The sequence below is a fragment of the Ascidia mentula genome, chromosome 1 (assembly GCF_947561715.1).
Source record: "Ascidia mentula chromosome 1, kaAscMent1.1, whole genome shotgun sequence".
Classification (NCBI taxonomy): Eukaryota; Metazoa; Chordata; class Ascidiacea; order Phlebobranchia; family Ascidiidae; genus Ascidia; species Ascidia mentula.
Window position 1 is genome coordinate 24,984,012 of NC_138566.1, and position 16,670 is coordinate 25,000,681.

The 16,670-nt window shown below is 33.1% G+C and overlaps 1 protein-coding gene across 22 annotated transcripts in view; it reads right to left on the reverse strand.

The window, feature by feature from the left end:
* Positions 1-230: 230 nt before the first annotated feature.
* LOC145916271 (uncharacterized) overlaps positions 231-16,670 on the reverse strand; it is a 59,863-nt gene continuing 43,423 nt past the window's right edge. For 9 of the 22 annotated variants that reach the window (XM_083002794.1, XM_083002795.1, XM_083002793.1 and 6 more), the window contains 19 exons: positions 14,594-14,746; positions 13,400-13,561; positions 11,157-11,318; positions 8,638-8,790; positions 7,316-7,477; positions 5,666-5,827; positions 5,502-5,607; positions 3,690-5,296; positions 3,461-3,622; positions 3,223-3,399; positions 2,894-3,049; positions 2,722-2,832; positions 2,487-2,584; positions 2,223-2,423; positions 1,932-2,166; positions 1,837-1,876; positions 1,623-1,730; positions 1,528-1,560; positions 231-1,177 (listed from right to left, as the gene is read on the reverse strand). In XM_083002794.1, the coding sequence (XP_082858920.1) occupies positions 1,149-1,177; positions 1,528-1,560; positions 1,623-1,730; positions 1,837-1,876; positions 1,932-2,166; positions 2,223-2,423; positions 2,487-2,584; positions 2,722-2,832; positions 2,894-3,049; positions 3,223-3,399; positions 3,461-3,622; positions 3,690-5,296; positions 5,502-5,607; positions 5,666-5,827; positions 7,316-7,477; positions 8,638-8,790; positions 11,157-11,318; positions 13,400-13,561; positions 14,594-14,746 (4,017 nt within the window). In that variant the 3' untranslated portion in view covers positions 231-1,148. Of the gene's footprint in view, positions 1,178-1,523; positions 1,561-1,622; positions 1,786-1,836; positions 1,877-1,931; positions 2,167-2,222; positions 2,424-2,486; positions 2,585-2,721; positions 2,833-2,893; positions 3,050-3,222; positions 3,400-3,460; positions 3,623-3,689; positions 5,297-5,501; positions 5,608-5,665; positions 5,828-7,315; positions 7,478-8,637; positions 8,791-11,156; positions 11,319-13,399; positions 13,562-14,593; positions 14,747-15,535; positions 15,610-16,670 lie in introns of those variants that run through there. The other 13 variants (XM_083002808.1, XM_083002804.1, XM_083002799.1 and 10 more) reach the window with 11 other exon arrangements.

The following is a 16,670-nucleotide window of genomic DNA, read 5'->3' on the forward strand; positions in this document are numbered from 1 at the left end:
TCATTAGGCGGCTTATTTTGAGGGGCGATGGGGCTGACATAAAATCACTAATGCCAACTGAAATTTTGCTGTTTTTTTAAAACAAAATATTGTCCAACCGGCCACTTGGGGGCAGCTAGGTAACTGTAACGGGACCAACAACAAGCACAAAAAGAATTGCAATTCGCTTCAAGGCTGCTCTTTTAGCATCACTTTAACACCACACAGCACAAATTCATTAGCTCCAAAAATTTAATTGCATGAAATCAAATGAAAATCGATCAAAATACGTTAAAAATCGAAATACCATCTGCCTGTACATGTGTGCTCATTCAACATTACCATCCCACACATGGCACAAAATGTGGTGGTGACTATTAATCCAAATCTACTATAACAAGAGAAAAGTACCAAAGTCAACCCCCTACAGGATTTAATTAACATACCTCAGAATTTTTTTTTATATGATAACAGTATACCTGCACTGACCTGTAAGGATTATGTCTATTTTGCAAACCATTGCTACAAATAAACTCATAAAACATATTAAAATTCTTGTGTGGTGGCAAGTAATAGTGAAGTATTAATAGAAGTACAAAAGTTACGGAATGCAACAGCTGGGCTTTCTTCCCATTTGAAAGTGTACAACTTAAAAACATGTGAAAACCTTTTTTCCGGTTAAAAATAGAAACATATGAAGCGTAAGTCCACAAATAGTACACTTCTGTTGAAATAAAATTTCTGTTGAAATACTGATACAAATTTCAAAAGTGCAACAAGAAAAAAACAAGTTCACTTGTTATACAAAACCAATAAAAGTAAATACAAAAACAAAATTTTTGCATACTGGCTGCATATATAAGGTTAAAGCAGTGATTGCATATAAGTTTAATACAAAAGTGTGAACTAGAGGATGAGATTAAGTGCAGAATATAAAAAATGAGAAAAATACACAATACAAAAAAACAGCTGCTCAACAAAATCTTCATTCAGAGCAGCCTTCATCTGATGCTTGAAAAATTTTGTCCAATTAAGTGCTGTTTGTTATTTGGAACTGCATATGTTTGTTTTGTCAAACAAACAAACGTTTGACATTACTTGAAGGTTATGGTACTTTTGGCTTTTAATAACATGCACGCAGCATAACAAGAATTTGCATGCCAGGAATCCTATGCAGTGTCTGAGGATGGGTCAGCTTCTGAAGTAAAACAAAAGCTTACACAAGAAAATACATATTCCAGCATTTAGTTATGGAGAACAAATACAAGATTATTAAATTTTCTATAAAAAGCATGGAGCCAATAATATGAGTTTTGTGAGGTGCAGACAGATGGCGACTGTTTCAACCTATAAGGTCTTATCAGCGCAGCTTGGTGTGTTAATGGACAATCCTATCGGGCAAATGACCAGGCAAAGACTTACATTTACTATTCTTTGTATTAATATTACGCAACCTAATTTTTGAGAATTGTTAAATTTTGTATCTTTGTTATAACAATTACTTTGTACCAATGCTTAAAAGCTTTGCACACTTTATTGCTTACTTGCCTGGTAAATGTTCTGCGCTAGATGGATAACGACCTGAAAAATAGATATATTTGACAGTTTACAAGGAAAATAAAGATACCAACATTTCCACTTACCAATTTGTTGGTGTGATGTGTCTTGTTGGGTGCTGGGCCCTTGATTTACATTGTTACCAGCTGTGTTGAAGTTTGGGTTGGAAAAATTTCCACCATAAAACATGTTACCTAGCCTTTTCGAACCAAAAATCTATGTACCCACAGCACCAAAATAGCATTTGTTCTAAAACTAGCTGCTATTATCGACAAAGATTAAAATAAGAAATATACTTACTGACTGGTTGATTTGGTCTATTCCCCTCGGCAATATCAATCTGTAAAAATGTATAACAATGCCATTGTGCTCTTAAATACAATAGCAAATCTTACACATGGCGGAAAAGGGTTCTCAAAAAAGTTTCCTTCTTCATAGATAGGTGATTCATTCCACAATACCACAACCTCAAACTCAATATCTTCATTAAGAGTGCTTCTTCGCACAAGAAAAAACTGGCTTTCAGAAAATGGCCGTTTAAACATCTTTCTTAGAGTTTTGGATGTAGGTCTACACTGAACTCCAGAAGGCCATTTTTTCATTTTTAATGTTATGTCTTTAAACTTTGACCTAAATGCGGAAAAGCATAAACCAGCATAAAGGCACCTAAACATGTAAATTCTTACTTGATCTCTACGGTGTCGGTGAAGACGTTTTGTAGATCCTCTGGTTTGTCTTGAGAATATTTCCATAAATCAACACCAATGCTATCATAGAGAAAGATTTTCAAGACTCTCATTTTTGACCGTTCATCCTCAAACTTCTTGCGCAAGCGACAACTTAAGACCATGTGTTTTCTGTCATTTTTTTCACTGGATCCTGAATGGCTTTGGCAAATGCAGTTCATTACTAAATAGCATTGTTATTGGTGTAACAGAAACAAGACTTACTATGTAAAATGAGGGACACAAAACTGCAGGGTTTTCTGGTGTTGGTGATAAATGGGCACAACTGTCTCCCATTCCAGCCCATCAATGCTCTGTTTAATCTGAAAAACATATTAATAGCTCTATTTAATTTATTTTCCCCAAAAATATTGTTTAAATTTCATACAGGTACCATTTTTCCACAATACAACCATTTCTAGCAAAAAAATGTTTGAGTATGTGCAAGAACTGGGTTTACCAAAATCTGTTGGGGAACTTTGTAGAAGTAGCAGGTTGGCAAGGTTACTGATACTTCCTTGTTGAATTCTACATGACTTGGCTCACACTTCAACATTGGTGTTATTTGGTGCTGTAGATAGAGTATGTAAATTTTGTGTAGGTAAATGTTTTTCACATAAGTGCATAGTTACCGTTTCACTTTGTTTTCCATAATATGCAGTAACCTTTATTAATGTTGGTTTTTCTACAGCACCACATGGGAAATCAACTCCACATCCCAGAACTTCACATTTTCCACCATTTGGTCCAATAAGAGCTGATGTTTGTTCAATATAGTTATAGTTATCCTAAAAATATACTTTTGAGTATTAAATTGTGTAATAAAAATACAAACGTAACTTTTATGAGTAAAATGGGCCGAAAAAATAAAATTATCCTTTTTCAGGTATAAAATTTTAAGGCTGTGTGCAACATAATTAACTTTGGAACAAAATCAGGATTGTTTTTAAATCAGACCAACCCGATCTCTCAGTTTTTCCACTTGGTCAGCAACAGTTTTGATTCCAAAGTCAGAAGTTTTCCAAGTGTTTGCAGAATTGCCAACTTGCACATAATTTTTAATGTTATGCAAACAGCTGGCAACATGCTTAGCACCGCCATCACTGATGTCATTGTGTGCTAAATTTATAAAAGTCATCTGAAAAACAAATGCAAATTAATTGCTTGCCTACAATCACCTGGCCAAAGCAAATAATCACTGAATATGGCCTCTTTTTAACTGCTTCAGCCAAATGACCAGCACCGTTGCATGATATACCACAATTTCCCACATCAAGATTGTCAAAATTGTTTAAACATGTTGCCAATACTTTTGCACCACCATCTTCAATGTAGTTGCCATTAAGGTCTAATAGGTTGATCTGCAGTTTAAGTATTTGTAATTAACTTCATTTGTCTGGGATATCAGTATTGAACAATAAAACGTACCGGGTTAGCTCTACGCTGCAGCACATAGGCCAGATTTTCTAAGTCACAAAGAGAAACTGATGAATCACTGAGATCTAACTCATCAGGAAGGGATGAGGCAAGAGATGTTGTGATTTCAGCATTATTTGCTTCATGAACCCAACAACAAACTTTCTGTATGGTAGCTTTATTGGGTGGTTTGAGGTATGATTGAAGCAGTTTGGTAAGTAGCAACTTTTTTGAATGATAATCTTTAAAATTAAATCTGAAAGTGGTTGATTCCAAACACTGAATGTCACCCAACAATTTATCATTACATAATCCAAAGCAAAGTCTGGTGAAGTATTTCCATCCATCAGTTGTGAGTTTTGTGTATTTTTTTTGGAACTCATCTAAAGGCATGATCATCATCAGATAGATAACAGCAAAAAACTTTTGCCAGATATCATGCGAGAAACGTGAATGTTGATATGAATAATAGTTTACTCGTTTCCCAAAAAACATGTTATCTGCGCATTTATCAAGTTTGGCTTGTCTTAAATCATCCAAGGAGAAGTATTCCTTTTCATTTTCCGTCCCTGTCCAGGCAAGTTCTGCCAAGTTGTACACCATGATGCCTGGGTCTTCATCAAAATAGATTTGCAAATTCTGGACCAAAATTGCAGCAAGTATTGGTGAAAGCAAAACATTTTTTACTTCACTGTCATAGCGCATCAAGCAGTTCAGCAACAAAATGTAGTTGCATGGTACTTTGCAGCATTCTAATAAGAAAGGGTTTTGTTTTAAAATCTGCCTTATTGAATCATATTTTGCCCCACATATTTGTCGTCCAAGTTCTTCTTGTGAACTTGGAGGTAAACCAACAATTTCAAGAACAAATGTTGGTTTGTATAACTGATAAAGTTTGTTGAATGGACCAGGTCTTGATGTAAAAATCTTTCTGGATATTGGAAGCAAGTTTCCCTCAACCAACTGCCTTAAATAAACATCTGGTGTGTTTTTTGAATGCAAAGAAGGAATGGATTCAACTTTTTTTGATAGAAGATCAACTGCTTTTCCAACTCCATCAAAAATAATGAAAAGATCTGAATCAGTTGTAATTACCTCAAGTATGTCTGCTTCTCCTTTGGGTGTGTATGTTTGGTCAGGCAACAATGTACAAAGAAGAAACTGAAGAAATGTCACTTCCACATCAAAATCAATTTTGCTGACATCAACATAAAAGGAAAAAGACACATTTCCATACAAGTTATGTTTAGTCCATGTTTTTAGTAAAGATGTTTTTCCAATTCCTGATTGGCCAACAATAAAAATCCTATTTCCATGTTTTTGCACATATTCTTCTTCTTCTTCTTCTTCTGCTTTAGCTTGGCCCAACCCAAATCTGCGGGGTATATTTCTCAATACTGCCCTCTTTGCATCCACAAACATTTTGGTAGGAGAAATTCTATCATATTTTTTTTCTCTTTTAGAAGTAAAAGAAAAATTAAACAAATCATCAGGCATGATGTTGCGGACTATGGAAACTTCCACTGGTGTTATGGGACATTTTGATAAAATTGCAAGCGACAACTCTTTCTGGGCAATTTGTAGAACCTTTTCTTTCAACAACAACTTCAGTTGTTCGCCTAATGATTTTTAAAATAAAAATGATGTAATAAAGACTTCTTATACTTCACAACAAAAATATCAACTTCCCAAACAGAATTGTCCACAATAAACTTCATGCAATGTGTTAAATTAGGATTAGCGATATGTATGTTACCAAGGCAGCTGGAAATTGTGAAATAACAAAAAAACATTTTGCAAAGTGACAAAAACAAGTTTCCTTACAATGTTTTTGATCTTGTTTAGATGTGGATGTCAATGAGGCTTTTCCACAGCTTAAAATGACTGAATGCTGTTGTTTATAGGAAAGACCATGTTCCTTTGACAAAACCTTCAAAAATATAAAAGGTTTACAAACGTTCGAATAAACTTTCCATGTATGTGCCCACAGTTCCCGGCAACATTGCCACTTTGTCTGATAGTTCATTAACAGCTTGAATGGTTAGATTGCATCCTTCCAGTTCCAATTCATCAATGTTGTGGATGCAATGTGCCAGTGCATGTCCACCCATATCTCCAATATTGTTGTGGGAGAGGTTGAGTTTCTTCAGCTGATGGCAAAAAAATCTTTGCAATTATTAAAATAGGTTATTTGATACAATTAAAAAACAATCCCGTTTTACAAAAATGTGCAACCAAAGTACGGAAGTTGAAACAAAAAAATAAACCTGCTCGCAAGACAAAATTACATGAAAGCACAAAATAGAATAAAAATTCTATGACACCCGTAATGGCCCATTTCAGTAGTGGGATTCAACAAGTTTTAATGACCTAAATGAATCTGTTGTTAACAACCGAATGTGTGGACCTTTGATTTACTTTGAGCACTGTATTCCCGTGGTTAATATATGGTATGCTGCTAGTGAGATAAATGGTACTAAAATATTTGCATCCCACCACTTGCCCATTTCATCAATCAGCAGTGATTAAAATGTGAGAGAACTAAATTAATGATATTAAAATGTTTTTATAGTTTTTGACAATCAATCTTTTTGAACAGTCTACTTATTACAAAGTTAGTCCTACATACCGATAAAATATTATAAAAACATTATACAAACATTCTAAAATAAAAACTGTTTTGGCCCAAGTTATTATGGGTCAGTGACAGTGTGAAGATGCAATAAAAGCCCTTTTTCATAAAATCCACTGAATCCATGACATAAAACGTACTATAAACATTAGTATGTAAAATATTCAAAATTGTGGACTTATGAAATGCTACTGCTATGTCAAAAAGCTACAAGTTATAATTTGATGTTACAGTCACTGCTTTCATAAAAGCAAACAATATAATAGGCTCTTTGCTATACTCCATACTATCACATCTAATCCAAAACTAACAAAATATTTCAAAGGCATGATAGTTGCACAACATTCAAAGAAAAATTGCTTTACCCATTAGTATAGACAATATTCAAAATTGTGGAATCATGAAATCCTACTGCCATGTCAATAACCTTTAAGTTAAAATTCGATGTTACAGTCATTGCTTCCATAAAAGCAAACAACATAATAGGTTCTTTGCTATACCCCATACTATCGAATCTAAACTAATTCAAAATTTAACTTGTAGGTTTTTAACATCGCAGTTCCCATTCTATCAAATCCAATCCAAAACTACCAAAATAATTCAAAGGCATGATAGTTGCAGCACATCTAAAGCAAAGGGAAAAAATTAGTGCATGAGAAGCATGAGGTTGGCCACACATAATATATAAACAAACTTCGAGGTATTCAGCAAAAAAAACTTGCAAGAAAATAGATAAGTGATTTTTTGAAGTTCTGAGGAATTAGCAAGAAATTTTATAAAGTGTAGACTCTAATCAAATCATGCATTCAATTCCAGCAATCCTATTAGTTGGATTCCTAACAAAGAAATTGGAAAAAACAATTTTGTATCTATAAGAAGGTAAAAGACTTTGAAATGATACAAACATAAACTCAGTTAACAGAAGGACACACAAGCAGCAAAGTATGCAAATAAATCCAAGAACATTTAGATTATATTACATTTATAACACAAACAGTGATCTTACAGGTTCTGGCAACATTGCAATTCTGTGTGATAGATAATAAAGAGTACGGTGAGTTAAGTTGCATCCTTCCACTTCCAATTCTTCAATGTTGTTGATGCAATTTGCCAGTTTATGTCCACCCAGATCACCAATATAGTTGTGGGAGAGGTTGAGTTTCTTCAGCTGAAGGCAAAACAAAACATTGCAATCATTACATTAAGTTATTTGATACAATTAAAAATATTACAGTTTCACAAACACACAAAAATGTGCAACCAAAATATAAAAGTAGAAACAAAAAATATACAAAATATAATCAAAGTGCAAAATATATTGAAAACTAGTTGGTTCTTAGGGCACATTTGGTTGCTAACAACCGGCACCTACATGGACCGGTTGTTAGCAACCAAATGTGCACAGACCTATGTTTCACTGCGAGCACTGTATTATGCAGTTAATATATGACATGCTGCTAGTGAGAGAACAGATGCTATAATATTTGCATCCCATCACTGGCCCATTTTATCAGTCAGCAGTGATTAAAAAGTGGGGGAAACTGAAGTAATAACAACAAAACTTGTTTTTAGTGTTTTAGAAATGACCCTTTTGAACAATCGACTCATTACAAAGTTGGTCCTACATATTGGACAAAAAATAATTAAATCCTAAAAAGAAAACTGTTGTGTCCCAAGTTATTATGGGTCAGTGTGGAAATGTAATAAAGGTCCTTTTTCATAAAATCCACTGAAACCATAACATATAACATACTTTACCCATTAGTATAGACAATATTCAAAATTGTGGAACCATGAAATGCTACTGCTATGTCAAAAACCTGCAAGTTAAAATTTGATGTTACAGTCACTGCTTTCGTAACAGCCAACAATATAATGGGCTCTTTGGTATACCCCACACTATCAAATCTAATCCAAAACTAACAAAATAATTGATAGTTGCAGCATATCTGAAGAAATCGGGGAAAATGATGCATTAGAAGCATAAGGTTGGCCACCCCTGATATATAAAAAAACTTTGAAGTTGTTGGGAAAAAAAAACTTGCAAGAAAAAATGTATGAGAATTTTTTAAGTTATCAGTAATAAAAAGAAATTTGATAGAGTGTAGACTGTAATTAAATCATGTATTCAATTCCAGCATTCCTTTTGGTTGAATCATCAACAAAGAAATTAAAAAGAAAATTTTGTATCTATCAAAAAAGTAAATAGCTTTAAAATGATACAAATATAAACTTAGTTAACAGAAGTAAACACAAGCAGCATAGTCTGCCAATAAATGCAAGAACATTTAGATTATATTACAAACACAACACAAACAGTGATCTTACAGGTTTTGCAAATCTGTGTGATAGATAATGAGGAGTTCGGTGAGTTAAGTTGCATCCTTCCACTTCCAATTTTTCAATGTTGTGGATGCAATTTCCCAGCGCAAAACCACCCATATCTCCAATATTGTTGTGGGAGAGGTTGAGTTTCTTCAGCTGGAAGTAAAAAACATCGCAATTATCTCATTAGATTATTTGATACAATAAAAAATCCAGTTTCACAAACACACAAAAATGTGCAACCAAAGTATGAAAGTTAGAAGAAAAAAATAAACAGTACACATACAAAATAAAATGAAAGTATGAAATACAACAAAACTAAAATAATGACAATAAACCTTTCAAACAATCTACTCATTACAAAGTTAGTCATGCATATTGGACAAAAAAATTAAATCCTAAAAACATCATGTGAAGATCTTGAAAAGAAAATTGTTGTGGCCCAAGTTATTGTGGGTCAGTGTGGAGATGTGATGAAGAAATTTTTATAAAATCCACTAAAACCATTTTATAGAACATACTATAGCCATTAGTATAGATAGTATTAAAAACTGTGGAGTCATGAAATCCTACCATCTTCACATTCACATATTATATGTTTTTTCTAAATAACTGATGCAAAAAGTGACCAGAATATTCTGCTGCACACAAAAGGATGTCATGAACTGGAAAAGGTTAAAAAACACTGCTGAACAGAAAATGAAAAAATAATCGGGAAATGCCAACTAGGTAGTCATTTGCAATAAAATAATTCTAGTCAAAATAAAATAAGAAAAATATGCATTGAATGTTCTTTTGGGGCTCAAGCCTGTTCCGCATTACAAAAACATTGTGCAACAGTTGTGCATTTCTACAACAATACACACAAAGTGAAACCAACCTATGGCATTTTGCAACGCTACAGACAACACACTATAACCCAGAGATGCATTCTAATGAAATATCACTTGTAGCTAGAATTGGGATTACTGAAATTTTTAAATCTAATCTAAAATAAAAAGGGATGAGAGTTAGGACACATCTGAAAAAAAAACATTGGTGCATGAGAAGCATATGGTTGGCCACCCCTGATATACAAATAAACTTAGAGGTTGTCAGCATAAAAACCTTGGAACAAAAAAGTTGTGAATTGTGGCCCAAGTTATATTAGGTCAGTGTGGAGATGTAATAAAGAACTTTTTTCAAAAAAATTCACTGAAACCATAACACAAAACGTACTATAATAACCATCAGTATAGAAAATATTCAAAATTGTGGAATCAAGAAATCCTACTCCAAGTTTGATGTTACAGCCTGCAAGTATGATGTTACAAGTTGATGTCTAAAACCTAAAGTTGAAATTTGATATTGCAGTCACTGCTTTCATTAAAGCCAACAATATAAGCACAACAAAGCAAAATAAATTTAATTATCAAGGATGGAAAAAAGACTACAATATGATAGCTGTGATCAACAAGTATGGACCTGCACAGTGGGGCGATCCTGCCTTGTCATGCGAAAGCTTAAAACACTTCTTTGCTACTACTAGGTTAATGAGTCTTTTAATCCTTTTCTTAAACTTGGCATCACTGTGGTTTTATCAGAAAACCCCTTGACAAAAAGTTAACCAGTTTCAATATGATCAGATTGCTTGGCAATTGTAGTGTAATGGTTGTAACAGTGATTCAACTCTTAAGTTGTAGGTAATACAGAGGCCACAGATTTTGCAATGAAATGGGGAGAAGAGGTTTGTTAAACAACTAACCAAATATTTAGAAATTGGCCATAAACTTACAGAAACCATCTTCACATTAACATATATCTTTTTTCTAAATAAACAATTAAAATAGAGACCAAAATATTATGTTGCACACAAAAGGGTGTCATCAACTAGAGAAGGTTAAAAACACTGCTGAACAGAAAATGAAAAATTCTTTGTATTTTCCACATACGTTGTGCCCAGACAAAACAAAGAATTTAAATATTTTTTTAAAACGCAGACTAGGTAATCATTTACAACAAAAATTTTTACTGATGAGAAAAATTTGAATTGAACGTTCTTTTTTGGCCTTTGCCTATTATCCACTGCGAAAATATTTTGTAACTGTGGTTCAATTTTCTAGCAATATATACCAGGGTTAGCCAACCTATGGCATATTGTATCACTACAAGCAACACACTATACCCAGTGGAGAATAAAAAAACATGCCTCGTCATGACAAAAAATTAAATTCACTGATTTTCAGAAGAAAATTATAAAATAAATACATATCACTAGAACTGGGAATCCTGAAATTTTTTTCAAATCTTATCTAAACTTAAAATTCGAAGGCATGATAGTTGTGGGACATCTGAAAAGTGGGGAAATAATAATGTATGAGAAGCATAAGGTTGGTCACCCCTGATATATAGACAAACTTTGAGCTTGTCAGCACAAAACCTTGCAACAAAAAAAGTTATGTGAATTCTTTAAAAGGCTTTGAAATAATACATGCATGAACATTTAGAATATAATACAATTAAAATACAAACAGTGATCTTACAGGTTTTGGCAACTTTGCAATTTCATCAAATAGACCATTAACACCAAAGCCTTCTAGATCGCATCCTTCCAGTTCCAACTCTTCAATGTTGTGGATGCACTTTGTCAGTGCATACAAATCCCTATCTCCAATATAGTTGTGCGAGAGGTTGAGCTTTTTCAGCTAAAACCAAAAATATGTTACAATTATTACATTAGATTTTTCAAATTAAAATGTCGGAGAACTAAAAAATAACATAAAAAACAAATATATTTAGTGTTTAGACGGTGAACATTTTAAAGAATCTACTCAATACACCGTTAGTCCTGCATACTGGACAAAAAAAATTTAAATCCGAAAAGATTATGCAAAAATCCTAAAAAGAAAACTGTTGTGGCCCAAGTTATAACGGATCAGGGTGGTGATAAAATGATGAACTTTTGTCAGAAAATCCACTGAACCCATAACATAAAATGTACTATAACCATTAGTACAAACAATATTTAAAATTATGGAATCATGAAATCCTACTGCGATGTCCAAAATTTACAAGTTAAATTTGATGTTACAGTCACTGCTTTCATAACAGCCAACAATATAAGCACAACAAAGCAGAATAAATTCAATTATCAAGGATGGTAAAAGATATGTAATTAATACAGGGTGGTCAATGTAATTACTGCGAACCAAATGACTTCAATATGATAGCTGTGATGAACAAGTAAAACCTGCACAGTGGGGCGATTCTGCCTTGTCATGCAAAAGCTTAAAACACTACTTGGCTACTGTAAGGGTAATAAGTAATTTAATCTTGTTCATAAACTTGGCATCACTGTGGTTTTATCAGAAAACCACTCGACAAAAACTTAACCAGTTTCACTATGATCAGATTGCTTGGCGGTTGTAGTGTAATGGTTGTCCAATTAAATGGAGTGAATTTAGTCACAATGAGAATCCGTTGAAACAAACAGGGCCAAACTGATCATTACACATTTTGACAGTGATTCAACTTTATGTTGTTGGTATTGAAGAGGACAAAGATTTTTTAATGTAATGTCGAGAAGAGGTTTGTTAAACAACCAATAACATATTTAGAAGTTGGCCATACGGTTACAGCAACCATTCTCACATAAACATATGTATTTTTTCTAAATAAACGATTAAAAGAGAGACCAAAATATTATGTTGCACACAAAAGGGTGTCATGAACCAGAAAAGGTTAAAAACACTGCTGAACAGATAATTAAAATTTCCTTGTATTTTCCAGATACGTGGAGCCCAGAAAAAACAACAAAGATAGATAGTTTGTAAAATGCCAACTAGGTAATCATTAAAAACAAAATAATTTTACTCAACATTTGAATTGAATGTTCTTTTTGGACTCTTGCCTATTATCCACTGCAAAAATTTTTGGGACTATGGTTTAATTTTCTAACAATATATGCCAGGGTTAGCCAACCTATGGCATATTGTATCACTATAAGCAACACACTATACCCCTTAGATCAGTGGTTCTCAAACTGTGGTACGCGTACCCCTAGAGCTTTTCAAGTGGTACGCGATTTAGTCTACTCTATACAATTTGCCGCACTTTGCAGAAGCCAAAACCACTGCAAATACATGATGTAGGTTTTTTTATTGTGTATTTGTGACGCAATAGTATCAACGTGAAATTGTTGCACTGTTGAAGTAATTCTGACATCGTGTATACAACTGTGAAACAATTTCACGTTGATACTATTGCGTCACAAATACACAATAAAGAAAACCGACATCATGTATTTGCAGCGGTTTTGGCTTCTGCAAAGTGCGGCAAATTGTATAGAGTACACTGATTTTCACAAAAAAAATTATAAAATAAATTTAAATCACTTATAGCTAGAACTGGGAATTCTTTTTTTTTTCAATATAATAGTGTATGAGCAGCATAAGGTTGGTCATCCCTGATACACAAATAAAGTTGGGGTTGTCAGCACAAAACCTTGCAACAAAAAATGTTACGTGAATTCTTCATTAAAGCTATTAGGATAAGAACAGAAATCGATGGAATGTGGATTTTCATTAAATTATGTATTAAATTTCAGCATTCCTATTGGTTGAATTCCTAAGAAAGAAACTGGAAGAAAAGTTTGTACCTGTAAACTAAAAGGCTTTGAAATAATACATGTTTGAACTTAGTCACTAGAAGTAAACACAAGCAGCATAGTCTGCAAATAAAGAACATTTAGATTATATTACAATCACACCACAAACAGTGAACTTACAGGTTTTGGCAAATTTGCAATTCCATGTGATAGATAAAAAAGAACAAAGTGTTTTAGGTTGCATCTTTCCAGCTCCAATTTTTCAATGTTGTGGATGCACCCTGTCAGTGCATATCCACCCCCATATTCAATATTGTTGTGGGAGAGGTTGAGCTTTTTTAGCTGAAAGTAAAAGTTCATTATAATGAAAGGCGGTGTGATACAATTAAACTCAAATTTCACAAACACAAAAAACTGAACAACCAAAGTATCAAAGGTAAAACAATTATTACAACATACAAAATATAATGACATGGCATATGGCACCCAATAATTTTTTTCTTTAAACCAGCAGTCAAAAAAATGTGACAAATCATCACTAATTATTTATACACCTCTCCTATATCCAAATTTTGTGTTATAGATTTTGTTTAACATGCATTAAAAAGTATACTAGAAATATTCAGTTGTTGCGACAGTATGATGATTTTGCCATCACAAAAATAAAGTAATAAGAATAAACCACTACACTAGGAAAAATAACAGAAAATAATGTGTTTTGTGCATAATTAGTGGGGAGTGAATTGAGGAACGCAGAGAAATGTAAAAACCATTTTTTTTTGGGCAGAATTGTAAAAAATAAGTTCTTAGAGAAGAGTGTAAACATTGTGTTTGTTAGTCCCGAATATCGGATCATAGCAGTTAGATTTTGCCTCACTTCTTTGTGTAAACAGTGTGTTTGGAAATTTTGCTTCACTTCTTTGCGTTGTTCAGTTATGATGAGACATAAATTAAACAACTGGAACTCTCACAGGAGTGCAAAATACATAAATTTTACTCAATGAAAATGGGTTGTTCATAGCCAAGAAATGTCTATTAATATCAATCTTGCTTTACAGCTTTCCTTGCATGATAATAATAATTTCAAAGGTAGTCGAGAATGCTTGGAAGGTAAACTAGTGGTGATGTAAAGGCCGTGTGGTAAGAAAAAGATTTAAAAATATTGTAAGTAGGAAATAAACCAACTGTTGGATATCAGACAATTTGGTCAAAAATAAGAATCTGAGGTGTTTTTTTTTTTTAGGTTGATTAATTAGACTTCATCATTCACTGGATTCAATGTAAGAGAGCTGTAAAGATTTAATGGCACCTGCATGGAGGTTTTTCTGCACTTGAAAATAAACATCACGCTTCATAAAAACAGATAGTTCTCACTGGTTTTGGTAATCCAACAATCTTTTCACACAGCTCCTCAATATCCTTCACAGTAAGTTCACAGTTACTCAAATCAACTTCCTCCGTAAGGTTAGAAAAGTTGCTCAATGCTGCTTTTGAATTTATAACTTTGTTGCTGGATGATTTAGGCTTCTGAAAAAAGGTGACACACATAATCTTATATCGGAATGCCTGGGGTGACAAGCCCCTGTCTCGTCCAAAAATCTTTTTTGTAGCAACAAAATTATTTCTCTTAATCTTTCATAAAATAAATTTTGGATTTTTATCTATAATATGGTGACTTGACTATATATTGACTATCTAGGAGATGAACTAATGTAGCTGTGTCGAAGTGAAAGTAGTAGTATATTTCCAATGCAAAATCTGTAAAAATTTTTGTTTACAAGGTGAAAACCACCCCATTTGAAAAAAATTGTTGACAATGGTGCTTCTTAGTAGGGATGCATCGAAAATTCGGTTTGCCAAATTTGTTTTGGACAAAACTATGATTTTTACAATTCAGTTTTGGCTGAACATTTCAGCAAAATTATGCCAAAACTGAAAATGTTACAGCATGCATTGCTGATATGCAAGGTTTAGTATAGGTTAGAATCATTGTTTAACCTGTATAAATGTGTTCGATTTATTTGTTTATTGTCACAGAAATGATGAAAGTCAACTTTGTAGTTGGTATAACATTCGGGGTTATTCTTTAAGTGCCGATAAAAGAGTGGAGGATAGGAGTACATTCCATCCAGTATATACATGTTTTGTTAATGGATACCAAAGTTTTTTCAGCTGAATTTATATGGCATAAAAAATTGCATTTTCGGTGCTTTTCACCACAAATGCCTAAAAAAGTGAAATAAATCAGCAAAATTTTTTTTTTAATAGTTCTAGGACATTATAAATGTTTATCATCTTCAAATACAGCTTTTTTACCTGAAAGTATCCTTTTGACTTGGCATCCTTTCGACTTGAAATTGGCCTTTGTTTACTAAAATCCATAGGTAGCCCTAAAAATTTTCAAATTAAACTTTTTCCAAGGAGTTATAATGTTAACTACTAATGGTTGGCAAAGCGTTTTTAATAGTTTATGAAATGAATTCTCTGGGATAGGAACTCTTTAGGAAGACTGGTTTATTTACACCTAAGAGTGCCAAATCAAAAGAATTCAGTTCCTAGACATAAGACTGATACAGCACATTTAATATTTTAATACTCTATATAATAAGTAATACATTTTTTTTCTGCAGTTGGTTTGAAACTGGTTTTCTCCACTTTCATAAATGGTTTCCTTGAAAGGGTGGTTGGTCCATCTGTGAAAGTCTTTTCAGGAAAACGCCTGTTAATGTAAACATTATACACTGCTGGTTCCAATGTGAGAGATTCTTTAAAATGCTGGGTTTGTTCCTCTATGTCTGGTTGTGATGAAGTTTCCTTAAATCTCCTCTTTAAATTATCTTCAGATGCAAAATCAACAGAATGAGGTGTAGGACGAACAATTTTACTAGTTGTTGTAGTTTGTTGATCAGAATCATCCATTTTTCATATTAACCTGCAAAAATATATATTCAAAAGTTGTAACACCATCTAGTTTGTAATGGTTACCATTATAGTCATTGTTAAGGATGCACCGAAAGTTTGGTTTGCCGAATTTATTCGGCCGAAACAAGGTTTTTGCAAATATTAATAAAACATTTTTCCTGTATTCAATGCTGATACGCAAAGTTTAGAAAAGGTGAGAATTATTTTTTAAAGTGTACGAATGTGTTTGTTTCATTTGTTTATTGTCACAGAAATGATGAAAATCATGGTTATTCTTTAGGTGCCAATAAATGGCTAGATGCTGATAGGATTAGATCCAATGCAGTACATGTTTTGTTTAAATTTATTGTGTTTAGAGATGGATACCAAAATTAGTTTCTGTTTATTTGGTCAAATTATTTTGGCAACTTTTGCCGAATATTCAGTGTTAGCGGAATATAAAAATAGCTGTTTCAGTGCATCACTTATCATTGTGTTTATATCCACACCAAACACTTGGGAACTTGGCCTAAACATGAAGAAACCTGAG